The sequence below is a fragment of the Mauremys mutica genome, chromosome 16 (genome assembly GCF_020497125.1).
Source record: "Mauremys mutica isolate MM-2020 ecotype Southern chromosome 16, ASM2049712v1, whole genome shotgun sequence".
NCBI classification, from domain to species: Eukaryota; Metazoa; Chordata; order Testudines; family Geoemydidae; genus Mauremys; species Mauremys mutica.
In genome coordinates this window covers 29601759-29615824 of record NC_059087.1, presented here as the reverse complement: position 1 = coordinate 29615824, position 14066 = coordinate 29601759, and the positions used below count along the sequence as shown (strand labels likewise).

General features: G+C 53.7%; 1 protein-coding gene across 3 annotated transcripts; it reads left to right on the top strand.

The window, feature by feature from the left end:
• Positions 1–1708: 1708 nt before the first annotated feature.
• Positions 1709–13616, top strand: LOC123350717 (zinc finger protein 271-like). Of its 3 annotated transcripts, none has more exons than XM_044989375.1 (4): positions 1709–1995; positions 5405–5531; positions 6812–6919; positions 9950–13616. In XM_044989375.1, exons 1-4 carry the CDS (start codon positions 1972–1974, stop codon positions 12022–12024), a joined length of 2334 nt encoding a protein of 777 aa, XP_044845310.1. In that variant the 5' UTR covers positions 1709–1971; the 3' UTR covers positions 12025–13616. The 3 variants fall into 3 exon arrangements, with proteins under 3 accessions (XP_044845310.1, XP_044845309.1, XP_044845308.1); XM_044989374.1 differs by lacking the exon at positions 1709–1995 and adding an exon at positions 3300–3345 and having other exon boundaries at positions 9953–13616; XM_044989373.1 differs by lacking the exon at positions 1709–1995 and adding an exon at positions 3300–3345.
• Positions 13617–14066: the final 450 nt, after the last annotated feature.

Sequence of the window (14066 nt, the reverse complement as noted above, 5' to 3'; positions counted from 1 at the left end):
TGGTCTTTCCCATGCAGAGGCTTGGGAACCAGGAAGAAACCTGGGAAGGACTCCAGCCAGGAGGGCTAGGGTGCCTGTTTCATAAAACAGGTGGTCTCCAAAGGAAAGCCGACATGTTTCATTTGGCTGCGTTTCAGGACTTTTATGGACTATATGCCCTGTGTGTGAGATAAATGGTCTGTGTCTTGGGCCTTTTGAGGATTGTTTGCACTGTCGGGATAATAAACCAGCCCTGGGTAGGGGTAATATCAAACCCAGGAGAAGCTGTGGCGAGTCCTTAAGGGGCCTGAGAGGGGAAACTGAGGCGGCAATCCTTGTGTTACTGCGCCCACCCACAAGGGGGTGCTTGGGTCGAGAGGAATAACGACCATCAGCCTGCCACTTCAAAACAAAAGAGAAGTAAAGAAAAAACACCTCGGGTTATTTGCATGCCTTTCTGCCCACCCCCACTGTGGCCCCAAGACCGGAGCCGCTCTTCCCCCTCCTCCGCCCTGGGGCCGCAGCAGAGAGTGAGAGCCCCTCCAGTCCCAGGGCCGCAACGGGGGTCCAGGTGCTGGGGTTTCCCCTGCCACGCCCAGCACTTCTGCGGGGGACCAGGGTCAGGGAGCTAGGGCTTACCCTGACCCGCCTGCCCAGCACTTCTCCTGGAAAGTGGGGTCGGGCTTCTGCCGGGGACGGGGTCGGGGCGCTGGGGCTTCCTCCGTTCTGTGGCTTCTGCCAGGGATGGAGTTGGCGGGTGCTGGGGCCTCCCCTGTCCTGCCCTGCCCTGCCCACCCAGCGCTGCTGCGTGGGAGCAGGGTTGGGGTGTGTGGGCTTCCCCCACCCCACCCGTCAGTGGATTTTTTCCAGAGGCTCCCAGTTGGCCGGGGCCCCTGGCTTCCATCCGCCACTGTGCACAGCACTGGAGACCCCAGCCCCTGGTTCCTGCCTCACTCTGGCTCCACTGAGATCAATAGCAACACTCCCCAGTGGGGCCCGGATTTCACCCTGTGCCCGACCGGGCCTGGGGGAGACCAGCTCAGACCGGCTTGTTTGGATGGTGGCCCAGGGCTGCCCGGCTGCATCGAACCCGGCTCCTCTCCCTCGCCAGCATCGCTAGGCCCTGGGCTGCCCTCCCCGACCTGTGCCCGGCCAGCGCCCCATGGCTCACTAGCCAGAGCGCCGGCAAAGCGGGAGGCAGGGCCCGGGGGCTCGGCGCTCAGCAGCCGCCCCTGGGCGTCAGAAGGGCAGGAAGGCCCCGGGCTCGCAGCGCTCTGAAGGGGGGGGGGGCGTTGCTGGGCGGGCGCGGACCGTTCAGAATTTGGGGGTTTGTTTATTGCCGGGTCCGCACCGCCCTCCCCCCGCCACCCTCTTTAGGCCCCGGGGCAGAGCTGTGCGAGTGGAGCGAGCAACCCCCCAGCAGCAGGTCGCCGCCCTGCCGAGCCCCCTGCCGAGCTCCCCTAGACAGGTGCCCCCCCGCCCTGGGCTCCCCGCCCCCGGGGTCCCGCTCTGGACCGGCGGTGACTCGCCCCCGACACACCCAGCGCCAGCTGCCCCGGCCCCGCTTCCCGCCGTGGCTGGGCCCGCGGAGCCGGAGGGCGGCGCACCCCAGCGGGGGACGGGGGCTCAGGCTGGGCCGGGCAGCGGCTGGGCGCGGCGAGCGGCGCCACGACGCGGCGTTTGCGGGGCCGGGCTGGGCTGGGCTCGGCCGCGGGCGGGCGGGGTCCCGGGAAGACGCGCGGCCCGCGCAGGGGCTGAACTGCTGCCTCGGGAGCCTCCGGCGCGGCGGCTGCAAGCTCGCCCCGAGCCCGGGGCAGCTGCGGCCTTTGTGCGTCTGCCGCGGGCTCGGCTCGGCTCGGCTGGGCTCGCCCCTCCCGCGCGGCGGCCGGGCCGGGCCGGGCTCGGTGGCGTGGGGCCCGGCAGCGGGGAGGCTGCAGCCGAGAGACCGAACCTGCCGCTGCCCGATGAGAGGCGCCCCCGGCCGGCCGGGGCATGGCTGGGCCGCGCGGCGCTCAGGTAGGGCTTTGCCGTGGGGCCCGCCGCGGGGCCGGGGCTGCGCGCACCGCGCTGGCTCTGGGGGCCATTTCCTGCCCTGCCACGGACTTCCCGGGTCCTGGGGCCGAGCCCCTGCCTCGCTGGGCCTCAATTGTTATCTGTGCAATGGGCTCATCCACCGCCCCGCCCCACCGGCGGGCTCAGGGGGCGGGGCTGGCTGTCAGGATAATACACTAACCCAGGGACTCTCAAAACCCCTTTCACATAGAGAGCCAGTGAGTCCAACCCCCTTATACAGTAAAAACACTTTGAACTATATTTAACACCCTTATAAATGCTGGCTGCAAAGCAGGGTCTGGGGTGGGGGCTGACAGCTCATGACCCCCCCATGTAATAACCTCATGGCCCCCAGAGGGGTCCTGACCCCCAGTTTGAGAACCCCTGCACGAACAGTTGTGAAGCGCTTGGAGATCTCCTTTTGAAAAGTGCTGTACAGGAGGGAGGTGTTATTAGTTATTATTGTGTCATCTCCTTATGTTCCCCATGCAGCATAGGCTCCTCTGCCAACGTTCCTTCTGTAAGTGCCCTCTGAGCCCCACGCCAGTCTTCCCCATCCCACCCCAGCTCATTCAAGGCATTATTCAGTGCTGGCTAAAATACTCCCCCCTTCCTCTCTCCCCACAAAAAATACTGGAGGATAGTTTGCACCTGAGTAGATGTTTGTACACCAGTGCGAGGAGCCTAGGTAACAAAATGGAGGCACTAGAACTACTGCTGCAGGAAGTGAAACCGGATATTATAGGGATAACAGAAACATGGTGGAATAGTAGTCATGACTGGAGTACAGGTATTGAAGGGTCTGTGCTGTTTAGGAAAGACAGAAATAAAGGCAAAGGTGGTGGAGTAGCATTGTATGTCAATGATGAGGTTAACTGTAAAGAAATAAGAAGGGATGGAATGGATAAGACAGAGTCTGTCTGGGCAAAAATCACATTGGGAGAGAAAGCTACTAGAGCCTCCCCTGAGATAGTGCTTGGGGTGTGCTACAGACCGCCGGGATCTGATTTGGATATGGATAGAGACCTCTAAAGTTTTTAATGAAGTAAACACTAATGGGAATTGTGTGATCATGGGAGACTTTAACTTCCCAGATATAGACTGGAGGACAAGTGCTAGTAAAAATAATAGGGCTCAGATTTTCCTGGATGCGATAGCTGATGGATTTCTTCACCAAGTAGTTGAAGAACCATCTAGACGCGATATATCGATCCCCAAACGCGCTCATGTCGACTCCATAACTCCACCAACGCGAACGGCGGTAGTGGAGTCGACATGGGGAGCCGCGGACGTCGATCCCACGCCGTGAGGACGGTAAGTAATTCGATATCGGATACTTTGACTTCAGCTACGTTATTCACGTAGCTGAAGTTGCATATCTTATATCAATTTTCCCCCATAGTGTAGACCTGCCCTTATTTAATCTTTTTATTACTGACCTTGGCACAAAAAGTTGGAGTGTGCTAATAATGTTTGTGGATGACACAAAGCTGAGAGGTATTGCCAATACAGAGAAGGACCGGGATATCATACAGGAGGATCTGGATGACCTTGTAAACTGGAGTAATAGTAAAAGGATGAAATTTAATAGTGAAAAGTGCAAGGTCATGCATTTAGGGATTAATAACAAGAATTTTTGTTATAAATTGGGGACTCATCAGTTAGAAGTAACAGAGGAGGAGAAGGACCTTGGAGTATTGGTTGATCACAGGATGACTATGAGCCGCCAATGTGATATGGCTGTGGAAAAAGCTAATGTGGTCTTGGGATGCATCAGGCGAGGTATTTCCAGTAGAGAGAAGGAGGTGTTAGTACCGTTACACAAGGCACTGGTGAGACCTCATCTGGAATACTGTGTGCAGTTCTGGTCTCCCATGTTTAAGAAGGATGAATTCAAACTGGAACAGGCTACTAGGATGATCTGAGGAATGGAAAACCTATCTTATGAAAGGAAACTCAAAGAGTTTGGCCTGTTTAGCCTAACCAAAAGAAGGCTGAGGAGAGATATGATTGGTCTCTACAAATGTATCAGAGGGATAAATACCAGGGAGGGAGAGGAACTATTTAAGCTCTGTACCAATGTGGACACAAGAACAAATGGATATAAACTGGCCATCAGGAAATTTAGACTTGAAATTAGATGAAGGTTTCTAACCATCAGAAGAGTGAAGTTCTGGAACAGCCTTCCCAGAGGAGCAGTGGGGGCAAAAGACATATCTGGCTTCAAGACTAAGCTTGATAAGTTTATGGAGGGGATGGTATGATGGGATAGCCTAATTTTGGCAATTAATTGATCTTTGACTACTAGCGGTAAATATGCTCACTGGTCTGTGATGGGATGTTAGATGGGATGGGATCTGAGTTACTACATAGAATTCTTTCCTGCGTGCTGGCTGGTGAGTCTTGCCCACATGCTCAGGGTTTAACTGATCGCCATATTTGGGGTTGGGAAGGAATTTTCCTCCAGGGCAGATTGGCAGAGGCCCTGGGGGTTTTCGCCTTCCTCTGCAGCATGGGACATGGGTCACTTGCTGGAAGATTCTCTGCACTTTGAAGTCTTCAAACCACAATTTGAGGACTTCAATAGCTCAGACATAGGTTAGGGGCTTGATACAGGAGTGGGTGGGTGAGATTCTGCAGCCTGCATTGTGCAGGAGGTCAGACTAGATGATCATATTGGTCCCTTCTGACCTTAAAGTCTATTTATCTATGACATGACAGAAAATGCGCTGAAGACTGAATTATAATGCAGCCTGCATGTATCATGAATGCCCTACACCTGCGTTAATGAACCACAGCATCTTTCATGTGAACAGCTCCCTGCCTGGTGGCCGTGTGGAGCTGTTGATGGGTGTTTCCTAGCCAGACCTCATCCCATGAGTCACAGTGAAATGTTCCTCTTGGCCCTGACAAACGATGGGCCAGACCTAGCCGTATGCAACTTGCATTTGCCAGGCGAGTCTCTGGGACAAGCTTGGGAGTGACGTAAACGCTGGTGTGAATTACAGGTTGGATTTGCTAGTCAGTGGAGCCTAACAAACAGCTGACGTCTCTAATCCAAACACATGGCTACGGCAGCTAGGCGGGGAGGCACTGGGTGCTGCTTCAGCAGGAAATCGCCACCGAGACAAAGGCCAGGCTGCTGCTCCCCATCCCTGCATCCACTGCACACTGTTCCCATCAGAGCCCTGCGGTGACAGGTGTGAGCTGTCCCGGGGGATTCACATCCTGCAGGCACCAGCAGCAACGTGTGTTGTCAGCGTGTGTTACACACGCAGGAAATGCTCTCCTTGCCCTGCCGGGCCCCAGGGCTGCTGCTGTCAGGGTGTGACTGAAGCAGACGTTGCTGATCACGGTTTATTTGCTGTTTCAGGCTCCAGTCACATTTGATGATGTCGCTGTCTATTTCTCCGCGGAGGAGTGGGAGGAGCTAGCGGAGTGGCAGAAGGAGCTGTACAAGGACGTGATGAGGGACAACTACGAGGCTTTGATCTCCCTGGGTAATGATTAGTGGTCACTCATTCATTAGAACAGGGGTGCCCAACGTGGCGCCCGCGGGGGCATCTTAATGCGCCTGTGTCCTGGCCCCCGGGAGAGCACCCGCTGAAATGCCGCCGAATTTCAGCGGCATTTCGGTGGGGACGCCTCTCGATGACAACCTTGTCGCCAACAAGTGATGTCATCGAGAGGCATCGCCCCCGAATTTCGGGAGCGATGCCTCTCGATGATGCCGCTTTCCGTCGACAGATGACGTCATCGAGAGGCATCGCCCCCAAATTTCGGTGACAACGCCTCTCGATGACGCCGCTTTCCGTCGACATATGACATCATCGAGAGGCGTCACTCCCGAATTTCGGCATCAATGCCTCTTGATTACGTCACATGTCGACGGTAAGCGGCGTCATCGAGAGGCGTCGCCACCGAAATTCAGCGGCATTGTGGCGGGTGCTCCACCGCTGCAATGGTCCTTCCTCTGGCGCCTGCCAGAAGAAAAGATTGGGGACCACTGCATTAGAAGCTGCAGCCCCCAAATAAGAGACCTTCAAGTCATGCTCTGTAGTGTGATTACATGAAACAAAGAGCCCTGCCTTAAGCACGAACCAGAGAACTCCCTGACTGGGAAGTCCTTCCATTTATTAAACTCCCCCTGCAACACATCCTGGTCCTCGCTGGTGACTGAAGGATAACCACTGCACACGCTGTGCAAGCTCTGCCCAAGGCAGGGCTCCATAGAGAGCGCTCCCTGCATGCTGTGTGGTACCATTGTGGGAGCAGAACGGAGACGTTTCCTGTGTCTAGGGAGAAGTTCGGATGTAAGTGGGCTCATGGCTGAGGCCATGGGGCACATTGTGTATCGTTCATGCCTCTACAGGAAGTGCAGGTACCTGAGTCTCGCAGGAGTTGTTCAGCTCATCTCAATCCATAAGGCTTTTTTGCCTGTGGATCTTCACTCCCTTCCTGGGTAGTTCATACACTGGGCTGGGGTTAAATCAGGAGTGTAATTTTAAAACGCTGACAGGACAGTGAGTAATTGCTGAGCTACGCATTAGGTGGGATGGATGGTCCAGTGGTCAGAGCGCTCGTTAGAACGTGAGAGTCTTGAGTTCAGTTCCCTGCTCCACCACAGACTGTCTGGGGGACCTTGGGCAAGTCACAGGGTTCTCTGGGCCTCATCCCCACCTGTAAAATGGGGATAACTACCTTGCCCAGCTGCACAGCGGTTGTGAGGGGCCAGCTAAGTACCTAGGATCCATAGATCATTCTCTTCTCCCATCACCAGGACATGCTGCCGCTAAACCTGACATTATCTGGCTGATTGAACGTGGGGAGGAGCCATGTGTCAAGGGTCACAAGGACTCGGGGAATGGAAAAGCTTTTAACTTCATCTGTGAGTAACGATTTCCAAAGTGTTCAGAAACAATGAGTGTGTGGAACCCAGCCGCCCCTTCCTGCGGGCTGGCCGTTACCTCTTTGCTCCCAGTAACAAACGCAGTAACTGTTGTTACTGGCGCATCATTTTGGCCAGTGTCAGCCATGCATCCCCACCGCTATATTTCCACTCCCATTGGAAATAGCAACGGGGGTCTTCATTTTCCCTTGCTAGTGGGTGACCGGCTCTGGGGAGCGAAGTGGAGCAAAGCAGAGGCTGCTAAAGTGGAATTTGAAGTGGAGTGGAGAGGGCATTCTCTTGCTGGGAGCAAAAGAAGGTCACAGAGAACAGCCACCCCTTTCCCAAGCTGATCTAGAATTGACCGAATTGCCAAATTGGTACAGTTTGAGAGCTCCTCTCCTTCCTAGCGGAGGACAGAGGCTCTCAATCAGTGCCCTGTCTGACTGCTATTTATTCGCTTCAAGCAAATGGAAACCCTTTAACAAACCTCTGTCTGTCTCCCTCCACTTTGTTACACTGTATTGACTTTCTGATTAGCTATGACATAATATCAGAGGAATCCAATTAGCAGGTCAGAAATGATATCTAGGATGAAATTCTGGCCTCACTGCAGTCAATAGCAAAATTCCTATTGACTTCCAAAGGACCAAGACTTCACCCTTAAAGCTTAGGGACTGATTTCAGAAACATTTGTGAGCCGTATTGACCCAAGAAGGCCAAAGGCAGACCTTGTGTAAGCAGCTGGAGCTGCTTTAATGTTAATGAAGTTGACCCATGTCCAGTAGATCTGATTTGGGCCCTCTGCATGCAGATTGCCAAGTAGGGTGTAGTTCTGGGGTGAGATCCTGACCCCACTGAAGTCAATGGCAAAATTCTCATTGACTTTAATGGAACCAGGATTTTGCTCATAATTTCTACATAAAACTGGGCAGGAGTTTTCCAGCTGGTGCATGGCTGAAAGTCCAATCTCATGGGAATGCTATAGAAACAAAATGTTAATGTCATGAAATAAACTAGGGCTGTCAAGCGATTAAAAAAAATAATCACGATAAATTGCACAATTAAAAAAATTAATCGCGATTAATCACGCTGTTAAACAACAATAGAATACCATTTATTTAAATATTTTGGATTTTTTTACATTTTCAAATATATGGATTTCAATTACAACACAGAATACAAAGTGTACAGTGCTCTCTTTATATTTATTTTTTATTACAAATATTTGCACTGTAAAAACCAAGTATAGAAAATAGTATTTTTCAATTCACCTAATACAAGTACTGTAGTGCAATCTCTTTATCATGAAAGTTAAACTTACAAATGTAGAATTATTTTAAAAAAACCCAAAACCCTGCATTCAACAATAAAACAATATAAAACTTTAGAGCCTACAAGTCCACTCAGTCCTACTTCTTGTTCAGCTAATCGCTCAGACAAACAAGTTCATTTACATTTGCAGGAGATAATGCTCCCACTTGTTGTTCACAATGTCACCTGAAAGTGAGAACAGGTGTTCGCATGGCACTTTTGTAGCCAGTGCCACAAGATATTTACATGCCAGATGCGCTAAAGATTCATATGGCCCTTCATGCTTCAACCACCATTCCAGAGGACATGCTTCCATGCTGATGATGGTTTCTGCTCGATAACAATCCAAAGCAGTGCGGACCGACCCATGTTCATTTTCATCATCTGAGTCAGATGCCACCAGCAGAAGGTTGATTTTCTTTTTTGGTGGTTCGGGTTCTGTAGTTTCCGCATGAGAGTATTGCTCTTTTAAGACTTCTGAAAGCATGCTCAACACCTCGTCCCTCTCAGATTTTGGAAGGCACTTCAGATTCTTAAATCTTCACTCCAGTATTGTAGCTATTTTTAGAAATCTCTCATTGGTACCTTCTTTGCGATTTGTCAGATCTGCAGTGAAAGTGTTCTTAAAATAAACAACATGTGCTGAGTCATCATCTGAGACTGCTGTGACATGAAATATATATATGGCAGAATGCGTATAAAATAGAGCCGGAGACATACAGTTCTTCCCCAAGGAGTTCAGCCACAAATGTAATTAACGCATTTTTTTTAAATGAGCATCATCAACATGGAAGCATGTCCTCCGGAATGGTGGCCGAAGCATGAAGGGACATACAAATGTTTAGCATATCTGGCACATAGATACCTTGCAATGACAGCTATAAAAGTCCCATGTGAATGCCCGTTCTCACTTTCTGGTGACATTGTAAATAAGAAGTGGGCAGCATTATCTCCCGTAAATGTAAACAAACTTGTTTGTCTTAGAGATTGGCTGAACAAGAAGTAGGACTGAGTGGACTTGTAGGCTCTAAAGTTTTACATTGTTTTGTTTTTGAGTGCAGTTATGTATAGCTCAGTGGTTTGAGCATTGGCCTGCTAAACCCAGGGGTGTGAGTTCAGTCCTTGAGGGGGCCATTTGGGGAACTGGGGCAAAAAATCTGTCTGGGGATTGGTCCTGCTTTGAGCAGGGGGTTGAACTAGATGACCTCCTGAGGTCCCTTCCAACCCTGAGATTCTATGAACAAAAAACATCTACATTCGTAAGTTGCACTTTCACGCTAAAGAGATTGCACTACAGTACTTGTATGAGGTGAACTGAAAAATACTATTTCTTTTGTTTATCATTTTTACAGTGCACATATTTGTAATCAAAAGTAATAATGTAAAGTGAGCACTGTACACTTTGTATTCTGTGTTGTAATTGAAATCAGTATATTTGAAAATGTAGAAAAAAATCCAAAATATTAAATACATTTAATTGGTATTCTCTTGTTGAACAGTGTAATTAAAACTGCGATTAATCACAATTAATTTTTTTGAGTTAATCGCGTGAGTTAACTGTGGTTAATTGACAGCCCTAAAATAAACCCATGATGTCATTGACTGCTGCTCTGTAATTATGTTAACTGCACTATAGGCTGAACGTATTCACAGGAGCTTTCCATTCTCTCCAGCCCATGCAATAAATAACATCTGGATTCTCTCTCTCCATTGCAGCAGTTGCTGAGATCAGGAGGAAGAAGGAGACTTATCCGCAGGAGACTCTCAGGGGATTGGAAGTGCCCAGGCTGTTAGCAGGGGGACCCACAGAACGTGGCCTCCAGAGCTCGGACAGGGAATTAGCCTGTCAGGCTCAGTCCAGCTCAGAAGATCATCAGGGAAACTCTGCCAGAAGTGGAGTGGAGCCACCTCCTCCTTGGCAAAGCGGGTTCACTGCAGCCACCTGGCAACGCCGCTGCCTGGGATGTGAGCAGGCGGCTCCCTTTGAACTCTCTGGGGGACGCCCATGTGAGGCTGAGGACAGGTTCTGGCTCTTGGACGTCCTGGCTCCCCAGCCATTCACTCCTGCAGAGACTCTGTATAAATGCATCCAGTGTGAGAAATGGTTCACTCACCTGCCAGCTGCAGGCGGTCACGGCGGGACCCCCATGGGAGCAGAGCCCTCCATGTGCCCCAAGTGCAAGGGGAGCCGTGGGGAAAGCTCTCATCTTAGTGCATGTCAGAGAATCCCCCCAGGAGAGATCCCCGGTCTGTGCGCTCACTGTGAGCAAAGACCAGCCCGGCCCGCGCCCCAGAGAATCCCCCCAGGAGAGACCCCCTGTCTGTGCGCTCACTGTGAGCAAAGCCCAGCCCAGCCTCTGTCCGAGAGAATCCCCCCAGGAGAGACCCCCTGTCTGTGCGCTCACTGTGAGCAAAGCCCAGCCCAGCCTCTGTCCGAGAGAATCCCCCCAGGAGAGACCCCCGGTCTGTGCGCTCACTGTGAGCAAAGCCCAGCCCGGCATGTGCCCCAGAGAATCCCCCCAGGAGAGACCCCCGGTCTGTGCACTCACTGTGAGCAAAGCCCAGCCCAGCCTCTGTCTGAGAGAATCCCCCCAGGAGAGATCCCCGGTCTGTGCGCTCGCTGTGAGCAAAGCCCAGCCCAGCCTCTGTCCGAGAGAATCCCCCCAGGAGAGACCCCCTGTCTGTGCGCTCACTGTGAGCAAAGCCCAGCCCAGCCTCTGTCCGAGAGAATCCCCCCAGGAGAGACCCCCGGTCTGTGCGCTCACTGTGAGCAAAGCCCAGCCCGGCATGTGCCCCAGAGAATCCCCCCAGGAGAGACCCCCTGTCTGTGCACTCGCTGTGAGCAAAGCCCAGCTCGGCCTGTGCCCCAGAGAATCCCCCCAGGAGAGACCCCCTGTCTGTGCACTCGCTGTGAGCAAAGCCCAGCCCAGCCTCTGTCCGAGAGAATCCCCCCAGGAGAGACCCCCGGTCTGTGCACTCGCTGTGAGCAAAGCCCAGCCCGGCCTGTGCCCCAGAGAATCCCCCCAGAAGAGCGACTGTATAGATGCCCCGAGTGCAAAAAAAGCTTCTGCTACAAGCAAGAATACATGTGGCACCAGAGAGCCCACCTTGGTGATAGGCTCCATAAATGTAGTGGGTGCGAGAAAAGCTTCCGCTCCAAGCAGGAGCTGGTCTGGCACCAGCGGGCCCACGCAGTGGAGAGGCCATACAAGTGCAGCGAGTGTGAGAAGAGCTTCCACTACAAGCAAGAATTTACCTGGCACCAGAGAGCCCACGTGGGCGACAGGCCGTACAAATGCCCCACCTGCGATAAGCACTTCCGCTACCAGCAAGAGTTCACATGGCACCAGCGGAGCCATGCTGGGGAAAAGAGCTACAAGTGCCTGGGCTGTGAGAAGAGCTTCCGCTACAAGCAGGAATTCATGTGGCACCAGAGGATCCACGCGGGGGAGAACCCCTACCGATGCCCCACGTGCCAGAGGACCTTCCGCTGCAAGCAGCAGTATACGAGCCACCAGAGGATCCACAGCGGGGAGAGGCCCCATAGATGCTCCGAGTGTGGTAAGAGCTTCAGCCGGAATTCAGCCCTTCTTAAGCACCAGCGACTCCACACCGGGGAGGGACCTTACCGCTGTCCTGACTGCGAGAAGAGCTTCAGCCAGAGCGCAGACCTTCTCCAACACCAGAGATCCCACGCACGCAGGAGAGCCCGGCTGGATGGGCAGAAGCCTTCCGAGGGGAGGCAACCCCAGCAAGGCCCAAGCAAGGCTGCGGGCAGAGAGACCCTGTAAGCCCCCCGAGCCTGCAGCACGATTCAGGGGGAGCACTCGCACCTGGGAGCCCGAAGCAGGAGAGGAGCTCAGCTGATGAACCCAGCACGTGAGAGCCTCACGCACAGGCTGAAGTCGCAGAGCCACGCGGGAAAGGCCTGGGAAGGGCTGTAGAGTCAGAGTCCCTTGGGGAGCCCAGGAAAGACACACACATGGCAACGAGTTCGCAGTAGGTCCAGTAGGACGTCTCTTCCTGAAGGTGCTCAGATACTTCAGTGATGGGCAGCAGGCTAGAACCCGGGACTCCAGTGCCCCGTCTGGCTGCTGACTCTGTGCCTTCTTATTGCTAAATGAGTAGCTGCTCCAGTGCCCCTGGGACTAAGGTGCTCACGTGCTCCAGTCCTGCTCCCCTCACACTGCATTGTCAGCCTTAAACATGCCAGGAGATCTCCATTGCTGGGGGGAAACCAACATGTTCATGCAACATTGTGGTGGAGGATGTCAGTGCCACGGAGTCAGGATGGTCGAAGTGCTGGGACTCGCAGCAGCCCTTAGCTGAGCCCTCTGGATAGCGATAACTCACAGCTGCAGGCAGGGTACTGGAGCGATGATGCTCTTCTCGCTTCCACTCCTGCCCCAAATACTCAGATCAAACCATTTTGCTGCCACCCTGCAACACACGTCAGAGTAAAGGAGGAGCTATATGGGTGCCTTGCTTACTGGTACTTTGCACAAGCAAGGTAACAGCGCCACCTCTAGAGGGCGATCTCATACTAACATCATGGGGCATTTCTGGTACTTGCAGTTATTTGACCCACCTGTACCCACTGCTGCAAAGATCCCTCTGCGGGGAGGTCCTGAGCATTGCAGGGGGCTGTGAGAGCTCAAAGCACAGCTTCCCATGTTCCTCAGAGTACAACTGCCATTCTCACCAGCTCTCTCTGCAGCTTCGGCCCCGCGTTCCTGTGCAGACTGTGATATGGGAGCTGCGCTTCCCTAAGCGCCACCCTTTCAGAGGGCGCTGCATGCGCACATTGTGCACCTCTCTGCTAGCTCGCGGGGGCTCGGCTGTGATCCCTCCCTTGGCCAGTCCCCTTTGGGGAATCGAGTGCCGGTGCTAGAGTCACAGTCCATCGGCTCCTTCCTGGAAGTGTGGCTGGCGCTGTGCAGAGGCGTTTTAGCTCCCTCTCACCACACGCAGCCAGCTCCATCAGGCGTTTTTCTCTACGACATCTCAAACCCTCTTGTCATGCCGTAGTCAGAACTTTTCCTGGGGCTAAATTCTGTTACACGGATGTAAATCCTGAGCAACTCTACTGAATTTTGTGGTGTTTACACTGCTGTAACTGGGAGCAGATTCTGGCCCTTGACTTCAGATCTCGTTCCTCCCTAGTGTTGCTCCAGGGCAGTGGGAGCGGTAGCCACCTCCACTCCTCGTCCTGTCTCCACCATCTTGCGGAGCATGAGAGATACCTGTAGGAAATGGGATCTGCCACATGTGGGGGGGGTTGGACTGTCCCTTGTCCTGATATGGGCTGAAATCCATTGGATGCCGTGGTGAGCTCCAGCCGGTTCACAGGAACCGGTTGTTAAATTTAGAAGCCTTTTTAGAACCGGTTGTTCCAGGACAACCGGTTCTAAAAAGCTTTTAAATTTAACAAAGGCTCGGGCAGCTGTCCACCCGGCCCCTGGCCACAGCTCACCTCTCCCTCTCCCCTGAATGCTCCGCCCTCCTCCTCACCTTCCCCTGCTTCCCACGAATCAAATGTTCGCGGGAAGCCTGAAAAAAGCAGCAGGCAGGTAAGCCGAGTGCGGGGCGGGACGGCTCCCCCTGGCCCCGGCCGAGCGCCCCAGCCCGGTCCCAGCCAAGCACCCCTGGCTCGGGCTGGTCCCGCCTGTGCGGCTCGGACCCGGCCCAGCTCGGAACCCGTGGCTCCGGCCCCGGTGCCGGCCCGGCCTGGGGAGTCGGGCCCCGTGGCCCCGGTGCCGGCCCGGCCCGGGGAGTCGGGCCCCGTGGCGCCAGTTGAGGTCCCGGCGGAGCGGACCCGTTCCCGGCCCCAGGC